Below are 14937 nucleotides of genomic sequence, written 5' to 3' on the forward strand. Positions count from 1 at the left end.
TCAATATAGCATAACTCCGTGGAACATGGCGGATACCGAGCGGAAAGTGATCCCACGCGAACATTAGCGCAAGTGGGAGCAGAAAACCACAGCATAACTCCTGTTAAATTAATTAACACACATTCACAACTCATAATAAACTAAGTACAAAATCTGAAACAAAACAAAAACAATCACGAAAAGTTCTCAATCTCTCAAAGACCCAATGGCGATTGCCTTATCTTTTTACGTCTTAGATGTGGAACGCTAAACGTTGATTTTTGTCCATAAAAACAAAGTAAAAATAAAAAACACTTTAAATTGGGCAGCAAGCATCAATTTGTAAGACAAAACAAATAAGCATTAAATAGAACAACAGAATCCTTGCTGTTTGACAGCTTTCGCATTTATTAATATTTGTTTCTTATCAGAAAACTTTCTTGGTTGCTGGCTTCTGCTGCCTGAATCTTTGTCACATTTTGAACCGTGTGGAACGTATTTCACGTGGTAGTTGGCTTAGGGCATCGACTTTTCCTTTTGGTGCAAAGTCTCTGACGTCTCTCGACCATGGAGATCTCTGCAATGTTCACTTTGTTTTTTCTTTTTTCTCTAACTTAGTTACAGGTTGCTTCTATGGCTTCTTCTTTCTTTTGCATGTTTCATCTTTCTGTGATTTTGATTGCTTTTTTTTTCTTTGCTTTTAATGAAGTGATTATTTTATAATATTTTTTTCATAGAAAAATATTTCATGCAAAATATATAAACACGAGGCGACCGTTCATATTATACTAACATGTGAGATTCAACCGTATGATAGTACTATTAAATCATTGACCAAGTATGTGAAATGGGGGATTTTCCCTGTAGTCAAATTTTATTTTCGTTGACGACAGCCGCCTTAAAGATTCCAAGTTCTCTTTTCTCTTTAAGAGCAAGCTCTGGCTTGATTGGGTTCATTTATTTTCATATTATAGCAGAGACCTTTGCCTTAAAGCTTTCTTTATTGGGGCTTCACGTTAAAGATGGTAATGAGTGCTTATAAGCTGTTGTGCTATTTCCAAGTTGTCAATCACTAAAGCTATAAAGCTGATATGATTTTAAGTTTTGTTCGTTCTTCCTTTCCGTTTTGGCAAAAACGTGAATTTGTCTCTCTTTTTTTTGGGGAAAAAAAACTTTTATAATCATCATGAACTTCTTTTCAGTGCTTTCTTAATGTTGTTTTATTTTTATTATCTTTTGGATGTATAAATACATATTTGATATATTGGTATTTTTACAGGGAATGAAAGGGAATATATTGACTGGAATCATCATTAATCTCTAGAAAAACGGTGATTTTTGTATCTTTTCCACGTTGAATGATTATGTCTGGGGCTACTTGGGTTACTTCTCTTTCATGTTCAAGCTCTGTGATTGAATCTTCCAAGGAGGCGACATTTCTTCCAGTTATATTCCAATGGCTGAGATTCATTTTCCTCTCTGCATGTCCTCAAAGGGCTCTTTTCTCCGCCGTTGATGTCTTGTTCTTGCTCACCCTCCTATGCTTTGCTGTTCACAAGCTCTATTCTAGATTCTCAAGCAACAGGCATGGCAGCTCCGACATCAACAAGCCTCTCATAAGAAACAACAGGACCCTTCTCAGGACCACCGTATGGTTCAAACTCTCTTTGATTGTAACGGCTGTGTTGGCGTTTTCTTACACCATAATATGCATTCTCGCATTTACTAGAAGTAGCCAGCAGCCTTGGAAGCAAATCAATGGAATCTTTTGGCTGGTTGAAGCCATAACTCATGCTGTAATAGCAATCTTAATAATCCACGAGAAGAGATTTGAGGCTGTCAACCACCCTCTCTCTCTTCGAGCTTATTGGTTTGCGAATTTTATCATCATTTCATTGTTCACTGTGTCTGGAATCATTCGTATGGTATTTGTTGAAGAGGATAAGTATTTGAGGCTGGATGATATAGTTTCCTTTGTTTCTTTCCCATTATCAGTTGTTCTTCTTGTTGTCGCCATTAGAGGTTCAACTGGTATCACAGTGACCAGAGAACCCGAACCAGCCATGGATGAAAACAAACCGCTTTTAAGCAAACCCAAAGTGAGTGGCTTTGCTTCAGCTTCAATAATATCAAAGGCCTTTTGGCTATGGATGAATCCTCTGCTGAGACATGGCTACAAATCCCCTCTCAAAATGGATGATATCCCGACATTGTCGCCACAACATATGGCCGAGAAGATGTCGAAGCTGTTTGAAATGAATTGGCCTAAACCGGAGGAAAAACTGAAGCACCCTGTTCGAACGACATTGCTACGGTGCTTTTGGAAGGAAGTTGCATTTACTGCGTTCCTCGCAATTGTGCGGCTTTGCGTTATGTATGTTGGTCCTATACTGATTCAAAGCTTTGTTGATTACACAGCGGGGAAAAGAAGCTCTCCTTATGAAGGATACTATCTTATATTGATTCTTCTCGTTGCTAAGTTTGTGGAAGTGTTGACCACTCACCAATTCAACTTCAACTCTCAGAAACTTGGGATGCTCATTCGCTGCACCTTAATAACTTCTTTGTACAAGAAAGGGTTAAGGTTAACCTGTTCTGCTCGTCAGGCTCATGGTGTTGGACAGATCGTGAATTACATGGCTGTTGATGCTCAACAGCTATCTGATATGATGCTGCAGCTCCATTCTATTTGGTTGACTCCTTTGCAAGTTTCTGTGGCCTTGGTGCTTTTGTATAGGTACCTCGGGGCTGCCATGGTCACATCGGTGCTCGGACTTCTCGGTGTTCTTATCTTTGTGATAATGGGAACTAGAAGGAACAACCGTTTTCAATTCAACGTGATGAAGAACCGTGACATGAGAATGAAGGCAACCAATGAGATGCTTAATTACATGCGGGTTATCAAGTTCCAGGCGTGGGAAGAACACTTCAATAAAAGAATCCAATCTTTCCGTGAAACCGAGTTCGGATGGCTAACCAAATTCTTGTATTCAATCTCTGGAAATATCATAGTAATGTGGTCAACACCATTACTGATATCAACCCTCACATTTGGAACTGCACTTTTGTTAGGAATGAAACTTGATGCAGGGGTTGTGTTCACAACAACAACCATCTTCAAGATCTTGCAGGAGCCAATCAGGAGCTTCCCACAGTCCATGATCTCTCTTTCACAAGCAATGATTTCATTGGAGAGATTGGATACTTACATGATGAGCAAGGAACTGGTAGATACATTAGTGGAGAAACAGGAGGATTGTGATGGTGGAATTGTTGTGGAAGTTAAAAATGGGGTGTTTAGCTGGGATGATGAAAAAGGAGAGCAGGTTCTGAAAAATATAAATTTAGAGGTCAAGAAAGGGGAGCTTACTGCTATAGTAGGGACAGTAGGATCTGGAAAATCTTCTCTTCTGGCTTCTATTCTTGGTGAGATGCACAAAATATCAGGAAAGGTATAAAGTCTGAGAATTAAGTTATCTCTTCTATGCAATTCTGATCAGCATAACAATGCAATAGAATAAAGAATGTTTGTGAAATACAGTTCTTGCTGTTTCAATGACAGGTTAAGCTTTGTGGTTCAACTGCATATGTAGCTCAAACATCTTGGATTCAGAATGGAACAATTCAAGAGAACATCCTGTTTGGTCTGCCGATGAACGAGGAGAAATACAAGGAAGTTACAAAGGTTTGTTGCTTGGAGAAAGACTTGGAAATGATGGAGTTTGGTGATCAAACTGAAATTGGCGAACGTGGAATTAACCTCAGCGGTGGCCAGAAGCAACGGATACAACTTGCAAGAGCTGTTTACCAAGATTGTGACATCTACCTTCTTGACGACGTCTTTAGTGCTGTTGATGCTCATACAGGGACAGACATATTTAAGGTAACACTATTATCTGGTTTATTTCAAGCTTTGCAATTGTTGAAAAGAAATGATCCATCATGGATTTTGTATGTAGTCTGAAATGCACTATTGTCTGTTTATTACTTTATTACAAGCTTTCCCTGGATACTTCGCCTAATATCACCATGGACCAGTTCTGAATATTATAATCTGATAAATGAGTTGGAAGTCGGTATATGTTTTAACATATGCATGCCAATAAGCGTATTTTACTGTAATGATATGTGAGAAAATGAAAAGAAAAGCTAGATAGTTGCTTATGAAACCGTGATATGTTTATTTATGCAGGAATGTGTCAGAGGAGCTCTCAAAGAGAAGACTATTTTGCTCGTAACCCATCAAGTGGACTTCTTGCACAATGTTGATCTTATCATGGTGAGTAGGATAGATATCATCTATTTCCTGGAAAAGACAAAGGCCTGTATATATGCACTCATAAAGGAGCATTTACGTTTCTAAAACATTCGTGTGTAAATTCCAGGTGATGCGAGATGGGATGATAGTACAGTCAGGGAAGTATAATGATCTACTAGACTCTGGCTTGGATTTTGGAGCTTTGGTAGCTGCGCATGAAACAGCTATGGAACTTGTAGAAGAAGCAGGCAACAGCATACCTGGTGAAAGTTTCCCCCAAATATCCAAATCTTCTCAGGGTGTTACCAACCATGGGGAAGGAAATGGTGAGGATAAGTCTCAAGACCACCCAAAATCTAATAAGGGGGATTCAAAGCTAATCAAAGAGGAAGAGAAGGAAACTGGTAAAGTCAGCTTGCATGTTTACAAAGCGTATTGCACCGAGGCTTTTGGTTGGTGGGGTGTGGCCACAGTTCTGTTATTATCGTTGTCATGGCAAGGTTCTATAATGGCTGGTGATTATTGGTTGTCATATGAAACTTCGGCTGAACATGCTAGTTCATTCAACCCTTCGGTATTTATTTCTGTTTATGCCGTCATAGCAGCCATATCTGTGGTGTTGATAGTGTTCAGAGCCTTTTTCGTTACAATTATGGGGCTCAAGACAGCCCAAATATTTTTCAGGCAAATCCTTCAAAGCATCTTGCATGCCCCTATGTCCTTTTTCGATACCACACCTTCAGGAAGAATTTTAAGTCGGGTAGGGTCTCAGACTGCATTTTGACACTTTGTCCAAGTTATCAGAATATCATGGTATATCTTAGGACTCACGGATTCCTTTTTGTTTTAATAATCAACAGGCATCAACTGATCAGACCAACGTTGATATCTTTGTCCCATTTGTCATGGGGATTACTGTTGCTATGTACATTACACTGCTCAGTATCTTCATAATCACATGTCAGTATGCTTGGCCCACAATATTCTTGATAATTCCTCTTGGTTGGCTGAATTTCTGGTATCGGGTATGTGCCTTTCATACAAATTTAAAGAATTCTTTTCATTCACCAAAATATAGTTTCTTTCTTGATATCTGGAACAGTAGCTTGTTTATCTGCATGTCATTGTGGAATCTTTAATTTCTGCATCACAAGAGAGCTTATAAGAGGTCCACTTGAATTGCAGGGATACTACCTTGCATCATCTCGCGAATTAACTCGCCTTGACTCGATCACTAAAGCTCCTGTCATTCACCACTTCTCCGAAAGCATCTCTGGCGTTATGACAATCCGTGCATTCAGAAAGGAGGAGAGTTTTTGTCAAGAAAATGTTAACAGAGTTAATTCCAGTTTACGCATGGATTTCCACAACAATGGATCCAATGAATGGTTGGGATTCCGTTTGGAACTTATTGGGAGTTTAGTCCTCTGCCTTTCTACCATGTTTATGATCTTTTTACCTAGCAGTATTGTGAGGCCAGGTAATTGCGTGCTAAAATCTTTGTTCCTCAGGTCACATTTCTTAATGATTTCCATGTTAAACCACAATGCATTCTATCACTTGAATGTATGTCATGGTCCTTGTACCATGCTGTAGCACTTGCTTTGTGATCATTTGGTGATATTGTATGATGACATTTGCTTTAATTATAATTGTGCATTAGCCTAGTCGAATGAAGAATAAAAGTTTAGACTTATATAGAAGTTTATATAGTGTCATCAAAATAGAAGAATGCTTGAAGAAACTTGACTTGTTTTGCATTTTGCAGAAAATGTCGGGTTATCTCTTTCATATGGGTTGTCCCTCAATAGTGTGTTGTTCTGGGCTATATATCTGAGCTGCTTTGTGGAAAATAGGATGGTTTCCGTTGAAAGAATAAAGCAATTCTCAAGGCTTCAGCCAGAAGCAGCATGGCATATCGAAAATCGCCTTCCCCCTCCAAATTGGCCTTCCCATGGCAATCTTGAGCTCAAAGACCTCCAGGTAACTTGCTCTTAGACTATTTTGAAATCTGCCTGCTTTGCTGGAGTTGATTATTCAGTCCTTTAACTGGACTTGAACTACTGCTAACATTTTGATTTTGGCTAACAGGTTAGATACCTTCCAAGCACGCCTCTTGTGCTTAAAGGCATTACTCTGAGCATTAATGGTGGTGAAAAGATTGGTGTTGTGGGTCGGACTGGGAGTGGAAAGTCAACTTTAATCCAAGTTTTCTTTAGACTGGTTGAGCCAACAGCAGGGAAAATAATAATTGATGGCATAGATATCTGCATGCTGGGACTTCATGATCTTAGGTCACGCTTTGGGATCATCCCTCAAGAACCTGTCCTTTTTGAAGGAACTGTGAGAAGCAACATTGATCCTATAGGACAGTTCTCTGATGAAGAGATATGGAAGGTAAACGTGTTATTCCAACACTATTTTTGGCCATGCAAGCTACTTTTAGATATTTCTCCTCACCATAAGTAATTGTTTTTTAGAGCCTTGAGCGCTGCCAACTTAAAGATGCGATTGCTTCGAAACCTGATAAACTCGATTCATTAGGTTAGTGACTCTGAACTTATTCCTGAGTCTAGTGACTGCAATAATGCCTAACAAAACCGTTTTAATTATCAGTGGCAGACAATGGCGATAATTGGAGCGTGGGGCAGAGGCAGCTTCTGTGCTTGGGGAGAGTTATGCTGAAGCGCAGCAGGCTTTTGTTCATGGATGAGGCAACTGCATCCGTTGATTCGCAAACTGATGCCATTATCCAAAAGATCATCAGAGAAGACTTTGCTGCCTGCACAATCATCAGCATTGCTCACAGAATACCAACAGTCATGGACTGTGATCGAGTTTTAGTTGTTGATGCAGGTACCTGGTTATTTATATCTAATGCAAGCAAAGCATCCATGGGTACAATTTGCCACATGAATTTTTATATCTAATGCCTCCGGTTTTCTTTTTCCTCCTTTAAACAACACAGGAAAGGCTAAAGAATTCGACAAACCGTCACGCCTGCTTGAAAGGCCTACACTTTTTGCAGCATTGGTTCAAGAATACGCCAACCGCTCTTCTGGACTATGACCAAATCTTGTGGAGAATTTTTCACTCATAGATTACAGGTGCTTAAACTCCCATAGCTGACTATAATTTTTACGTACCAAAGGTACCATGTAAGTGCTGTAGTTTCTCTTATCTTACTGCTAATTAACCTAAGCATAGTTTCAGCTATGGAGAATGTTCTATTTACAATTATTTAGCAAGACATTATGGGTATCATTATATAAATTTATCGTTTTATATATTTCTTTCTCTCTCTTTTCTCATGGACGTTTGTTCAGTGAATAAATACAGGATCTTATGAAAATATTACCAATCATGTATCTCCAACATAATAGCCCATTTCATGAAAATTTTTCATTATTTGGAAATTGCTTGGACAGATACAATATGCCATAACTTAAGTACGTGTTATTTCATATTTCTAAGCAATCATCAGACAAAATTAAATTTTCAATATTTTATTTGGGGACAATGTCATATTTGATACCTATACTTTTATAAATATACAATATGGTATACTTCCTATTTTGAAAATGTCTAATCTGGTATTTGATCCATTAATATATTTTATTACAGTACCTGTATTTTTATAAAATATCCAATGTGGTACTTAACATTTTGAAAATGTTCAATGTGATATTGGAATTATCAATGTGTTTTATTATGGTACTTATTATTAACATTAATTGGTGAAAATTTAACACAATTTTTTAAATCATTAATTCTCCATGGATAATATAACGTTATATGAAATATTAAATAAATAAAAGAATACTTAGTACAATGTGATAAATATGGTTATCATCGAATATTTTATGAAATTATAGGTATTAAACGGGACATTATCCCTTTGTGTGTAATAGAAATATTTGTCTAAATAAAGTTCAACGACATTTTTTTTCTATTATTTGAAGAATGATTTACATGGGGAAATAGAGAGAACTGTAAGAAGAAAAAAAAAGGATTTACAGGGGAAAAGAAGTGATAATCAGAGTCCAATGGATGCCTGACACTGGGATTCCCAGTGTTGCTTTGCCTGCCGAACTCTCTCCACTCTTTCCTTCTCAAGTCGCTGCTCCCAGTATTCACGGTAGCTGTTCAAAAAAATAAATGCATGATCCCAGTAAGAATTCGTTGAAACTGATTAAATAAGCAAGGGAACCCATGGTGCAACCATAGGATCGTACCTTCTCCTCAACAATATACTAAGCTCATCCAAATGCACGGCACCTTCATAAACTCCAGCCTGAACCCACAAGTAAAGAGTAAATTTAACATAAAGAGGAGCTTTTTTAGCATAATATTCCATGTTTATAGGAATACTCACCTCTCGACATAAAGGAAACTTTTTGGATTGGCTGCTCTTAGCCCATCAACAATGATCACTGATGCAGCTGAAGAAGCGCAAATGTAGCAGAATATATGGCCACAAGTGAGAGATACTGGATCAAATTACACTGTATCCTGTTATGTCAAGGATGAAAACCCCAATTAGAGTTTACCAATTTCCTACACTTTTGAGGCCAAATTTTTATTTTGTGATTAATATATATGTAATGGTTAAAAGCTTGTAACTTACTAAAGAAATAGAGCAAGTCAAGTCAGTATCAAGCTTGACAGAATCAAAGAGTTCACATGACAGGAATGGTTTGCCATCATTGAAAGTGAGATAACAGCCCTCAAACAAAGCAGGGGCCTTCCCTGATATAGCCTTTGTTTCCCTCAAATTTACGCGGAATGCCATGAGCTCACATAACCATGGTGATTGAAGGATTTCAATGTGCATGCTTTGTGCTTGTGACCTGAAGGCTTGCCCTTGCTTGGAGTAATGAACCTGCAATATTCCATTTGGGAAGAAGATAAAATTTAAGCAGAAAGAGAACAGAATGTTTTTCAACCACATTGGCGAAAGAAGCATACCTTATCATATTTCTTGAGTATTTTCCTGATTGCGATAGCATTAATCATTGCATAGTTAACCAGGTCCTTCCCTGCTTGAATCAAGGCAATATGGCTTCCTTGAAGCTTGGCCTTGAACCAAATGAAGTACTTTCTGAAGCCAGAAGCAAGGTGTAGTTCAAGCAATTTCTGGGCACAATCATTGAAGCAGTTTACTACATCAGACATTTCCTTGAGAAGGGAAGGGAAGGGAAGAAGGTCCCGTCGCACACTGCACAATCAATAATTTTCCATTGGAACGGGAGTGAAGCAGCATGTGTTAGTGTTAGAGTTGTGTGATCTAAATTCTAAGAGATTGTTTGTAAGTCAAGTTAAACAAAATATATCTTCTTTCTAGAAGATTTAGTATTTATAAGTATAATATATTTAACATTTATTAACATAATATATTTGACTTTAATTAGAATTAGATTTTTTTTTCAACCTATAAATAAATGTAGTCGAAACTCCTCTTGTAATTATTCGAATTCGACATAGTGAATTTTCTTCTCCTCTGCCCGTGATTTTTTCCAGAAAGGGTTTCCACGTAAAAATCTGTGTGTTCTTTATTTTTATTTCTCTTTTCTTCGCGATATATTGTCATTACCAACGTTCTATTTTCACAAATTGGTATACGAGCTTCCGAGTTATTCATCTCGATCACGGTAATGGAGAATTTGAAGTATGAAATTTCGTTGTTGGATCGCAACACCATATTTACGTTGTGGCAGGTTAAGATGCAAGCAGTTCTTGCACAGGTGGATCTAGAGGATGCCCTGTTAGAGATAGATAAGATGCCTTCGACATTAACAGATGAAGAGAAGAAGCGTAAGGATCGAAAGGCGTTAACATAATTACATTTGCATTTGTCTAACGAAATTTTGTAGGATGTGATGAAGGAGAAGACCGCTGCTGCATTATAGAAGAGGCTGGAACAAATATGTATGTCGAAAACTCTAACCAACAAGTTGCATAGGAAGTAGCGTCTTTATGCTCATCGTTTGGAGGAAGGTGCGTCTGTGCACAAATACTTAATATTGTTTAAAGAAATTCTCTCAAACTTGGAGGCCATGGAGGTTCAGTATGATAAGAAAGATCTAGGGTTGATTCTATTTTGTCCGTTGCCCCTTTCTTATTCAACCTTTAGAGACACGATTTTATATAACTGCAAGTCTCTCACAATTGATGAGGTTTATGATTCTTTGACCTCATATGATAAGATTAAACATATTGTGGTTAACCTCGACTATAAGGGAAAGAGTCTCATTGTTCGTGGGAGAAAACAACGAAATACTGATGATAATCGTGGAAGGACACAGGAACGGAATCCTCGCGGTAAATCTAAGGGTAGATCGTAATCTTCAAACAGAGGTAAAACTTGTAACTTCTGGGAGAAGAAAGGGCAAATTAAATCTGAGTGCTATAAGCTACAGAACAAGATCAAAAGGGAGGTTGCGAATTAAAAGGGAAAACAACTAGAAAATTCCAGTGAAGCTGATGTTGTAGAAAACTACGGCGATGGTGAACTTCTAGTCGCTTCTATCAATAACTCTAAAGTAAGCAAGGAGTGGATCATTGATTCGGGTTGCACCTTCCACATGAGTCCCAATCAGAATTGGTTTACAACTTACGAAACGGTGTCTGAAGGTGTTATTTTTATAGAAATAATGCTTCGTGTAAAATTGTAGGTGTTGGAACGATTAAAGTTAAGATGTTTGACGCAGTTGTCAGAACACTTAGTGACGTACGACATGTTCCAGAATTGAAGAGAAATTTAATTTCGTTGAGTACTCTTGATTCAAAAGGGTATAGATACATAACTGAAAGTGGGGTTTTAAAGATTTCCAAAGGTTCCATCGTTGTGATGAAAGGGTAGAGAAAGACTGCCAAGTTATATGTTTTACAGGGTTCTACTGTTACTGGTGATGCAGCTGTCACTTCCTCTTCCTTTTCAGATGATGATATTACTAAACTTTGGCATATGCACCTAGGGCATATGAGTGAGAATGGCATGGCAGAATTGAGCAAATGAGGACTTCTTGATGGGCAAGGAATTTGTAAACTAAAGTTCTGTGAGCACTACGTTTTTGGGAAGTAAAAGAGAGTTCAATTCACAAGAGGAATCCATAACACGAAGGGAATGTTGGAGTATATTCATTCTGATATGTGGGGGACATCCAGAGTGCCTTCAAGAGGTGGAGCTAATTATATGCTAACTTTTATTGATGATTTTTCCAGAAAAGTTTAAGCTTTCTTCCTGAAGCAAAAAAGTGATGTGTTTTCCACATTTAAGTTTTGAAAAATTATGACTAAAAAACAGACGGGAAAATAAATAAAATATCTCCGCACAGACAATGGCTTAGAGTTCTTTTCTGATTAGTTTAATAAACTGTGCAAGTCAGAAGGGATCGTGAGACACTTGACAGTTCGCCATACTCCATAGCAAAATGGCGTTACAAAACGAATGAATAGAACGATCATGGAGAAGGTTCGATGTATGTTGTCAAATGCCAACTTACTAAAGTCGTTTTGGGTCGAAGCAACCTCTACTGCATGTTTTTTGATCAACCGATCTTCATCCGTTGCCATTGAGAAAAAGTCTCCACAAGAGGTATGGTCTGGTAATCCTGCTGACTATTCTGATTTAAAGATCTTTGGGTGTCCTGCGTATGCTCATGTTGATAATGGAAAATTGGAACCGAGATCCATCAAATATGTTTTTTATAGTTATAAAGCTGATGTAAAAGGGTATAAGTTATGGTGTCCTGAAAATAGAAAAGTTGTGATTAGTAGAGATATTGTTTTTGATGAAAATGTTATGCTACCTAACTTATCTCTTAAAGACTTCTAATAAAGAAAATCAAAAGCAGCTGAAGCATCAAATTAATCCAGAATTTACAACAGAGTCGACTCCTCAAGCTAGTACAAAAATTCAAAATGGAGTTACTTCTTTACCACAATACTCTATCACCAAAAACAGATCTAGAAGAGAAATTAAACATCCAAAGAAGTATGCCGAGGTTGATCTAGTTGCTTATGCTTTAAATATGGCTGAAGATATAGATGCAAACCAAAAGCCATCTAATTATTCTGAGGCGGTTAGCTGTGAAGACTCAGAAAAGTGGATGTTTGCTATACAAAAGGAGATGGAATCACTCCACAAAAATAGAACATGGGATCTTGTGAAACTTTCTAAAGATAAAAAGGTTATTCGTTGTAAATGGGTGTTTAAAAAGAAAAAAGGGATTCCAGGAGTTGAAGAACCCAAATATAAAGCAAGGCTTGTCGCAAAGGGTTACAGTCAAATTCTAGGAGTGGACTTCACAGTTGTGTTCTCCCCAGTTATGAAGCATAGTTCGATTCGAGCTTTGCTTGGTATTGTGGCCATGCATGATTTGGAACTTGAGTAGTTAGATTTAAAAACTACATTTTTGCATGGAGAACTTGAGAAGGATATTTACATGCAACAATCAGAGGATTTTACATTCTCAGAAAAAGAGGACTTTGTTTGCTTGCTGAAAAAGTCCCTTTACAGTTTGAAATAGTCACCAAGACAGTGGTACAAGAGGTTTGATTCCTTTATAACTTCTCATGATTTCAAAAGAAGTAGTTTTAACAATTGTGTTTGCTTTAAGAAAAACAGTGATGGTTCTTTTATGTATCTACTCCTTTATGTTGATGACATGTTGATAGCAACAAAAGATAAAGGAGATATAAGAAAGGTCAAAGCCCAACTAAGTGAAGAATTTGAGATGAAAGATTTGGAACCAACAAATAAGATACTTGGTATGGAGATTCTCAGAGATAGAAAAGCAAGTAAATTGTACCTAAGTCAGAAGGGGTACATTGAGAAAGCTCTTTGCAGGTTCAACATGCAGAGTGCTAAGCCTGTTAGTACTCTTTTAGCAGCCCATTTCAGACTTTCATCGGCTTTGTCCCCATAATCAGATGATGAGATTGAATACATGTCACATGTTTCATACTCTAGTGAAGTGGGATCTCTCATGTATGCTATTGTTTGTTCACGTCCAGATTTATCATATGCAGTTAGTGCAGTTAGTAGATACATGGTGAATCCCGGTAAAAAATATTGGAAAACAGTTCAATAGATTTTAAGATACTTATGAGGTACTACTGATTTTTTTTACAGTTTGGAAGAACTAGAGATGGAGTCATTGGGTATGTTGATCTTGATTTTGCTAGAGACCTTGATAGAAGAAGATCTCTCACAGGTTATGTCTTTACAATTGAGGGTTGTGCAATCAGTTGAAAAGCCATTTTGCAAACTACAATCGCTTTGTCTACCATTGAAGCTGAGTACATGGCGATTACTAAGGCATGTAAAAAAGCTATTTGGTTGAAAGGACTTTTTAGTGAACTCAATGAAGACCTTCAAATTAGTACAGTATTTTGTGACAGTCAAAGTGTCATATTCCTTACAAAAGATCAAATGTTTCATAAGAGAACAAAACACATTGATGTTCGGTATCATTTTGTTCTTGATATTATTGCTCGTGTGATATTGTTGTGAGCAAAATTAGTACTAATGAAAATCCTGCATATATGATAACTAAGTCACTTCCTATAACAAAATTTGAGTATTGCTTAGACTTGGTTGGTGTCCATTGTTGAAGTTAAACCCTTAAGGGGTTTTATGGAAGAGGTGAAAAACTTGTTAGTTGAGAATTCATGTCAAGGTGGAGAGTGTTAGAGTTGTGTGACCCAAATTCTAAGAGATTGCTTCCAAGTCAAGTTAAACAAAATATATTTTCTTTCTAGAAGATTTAGTATTTATGAGTATAATATATTTAGCATTCATTAACATAATATATTTGACTTTGATTAGAATTAGGTTTTTTTCAACCTATAAAGAGATGTAGTTGAAATTCCTCTTGTAATTATTCGAATTCGACAAAGTAAATTTTCTTCTACTCTACCCGTGATTTTTTTCTCGAAAGGGTTTTCACGTAAAAATCTGTGCGTTCTTTATTTTTGTTTCTCTTTTCTTTACAATATATTGTCATTACCGACATTCTATTTTCATAGTTAGAGATGAGAAAAAGAAAAATACTAGTAATGTTATCCGTATCAGATTATGAAGGGAATATATAAGAAAAAGAAGAAAAGTAGGAAGAAATTAAAATATAAAGATGGACATCATAGAAATATCATCCCTGATTGATTCACAGCTAAAGATAAATCGATGAGAAGCATCAACTCTTGAAGTGTACTCGCCAAAGGTTTCAAAATGATTAAATAAGGACCTAATATTTTCGAATCTGTTCAAATAGATTAGTCAAATTTAAAATATAAGCACTTAAAAATTTGAAATTTGAACAACTCATATTAATTGAAAAGGAAATAAAATTATCCATAAACCCAATGTTAGGATACAAAGATATTTGACAACATAAAATCCCAAATTTCATAATAAAAATCCTAAAGAAAGCTTAAAAATTAAACAACTTTGAAATTTCTAAGTCTTATTACTCGAAATTTTTTATTTAAAATCAAAAGATTTTAAAACCTCCATGACATTGAGTTTTCTTTTCTACGAAAACAACTCAAGGAAAATTCCATTAATTTCAAATAGATAAAAATGGTAATTTATAAAGTAGGAGGAATTAACAATCTAGTTCACCAAAGCCAATATTAATCACAAATTAAGTTAAAATAAATCCAAGGAGACTGCAGTAGCAACGAGTAGAAGAGGG

The 14937-nt window shown here is 36.7% G+C and overlaps 2 protein-coding genes across 3 annotated transcripts; one reads left to right on the top strand and one right to left on the bottom strand.

The window, feature by feature from the left end:
• Nucleotides 1–354: 354 nt before the first annotated feature.
• On the top strand, nt 355–7526 carry LOC105803022 (ABC transporter C family member 4). Of its 2 annotated transcripts, none has more exons than XM_012634955.2 (12): nt 355–603; nt 1259–3431; nt 3542–3862; nt 4172–4258; nt 4365–4997; nt 5098–5262; nt 5423–5717; nt 6006–6220; nt 6329–6634; nt 6718–6781; nt 6854–7093; nt 7206–7526. In XM_012634955.2, the coding sequence occupies exons 2-12, from the start codon at nt 1338–1340 to the stop codon at nt 7304–7306; spliced, it is 4521 nt and encodes a 1506-aa protein (XP_012490409.1). In that variant the 5' UTR covers nt 355–603; nt 1259–1337; the 3' UTR covers nt 7307–7526. The 2 variants fall into 2 exon arrangements, with proteins under 2 accessions (XP_012490409.1, XP_012490410.1); XM_012634956.2 differs by lacking the exon at nt 355–603 and adding an exon at nt 733–1004.
• Nucleotides 7527–8273: 747 nt separating this feature from the next.
• On the bottom strand, nt 8274–9412 carry LOC105803021 (probable E3 ubiquitin-protein ligase BAH1-like 1). The gene is made up of 4 exons (XM_052623689.1): nt 9206–9412; nt 8865–9119; nt 8473–8531; nt 8274–8379 (listed from the first exon to the last, which is right to left on the bottom strand). Exons 1-4 carry the CDS (start codon nt 9410–9412, stop codon nt 8274–8276), a joined length of 627 nt encoding a protein of 208 aa, XP_052479649.1.
• Nucleotides 9413–14937: the final 5525 nt, after the last annotated feature.

This window comes from Gossypium raimondii, chromosome 11 (genome assembly GCF_025698545.1).
Source record: "Gossypium raimondii isolate GPD5lz chromosome 11, ASM2569854v1, whole genome shotgun sequence".
In the NCBI taxonomy this organism is placed as follows: domain Eukaryota; kingdom Viridiplantae; phylum Streptophyta; class Magnoliopsida; order Malvales; family Malvaceae; genus Gossypium; species Gossypium raimondii.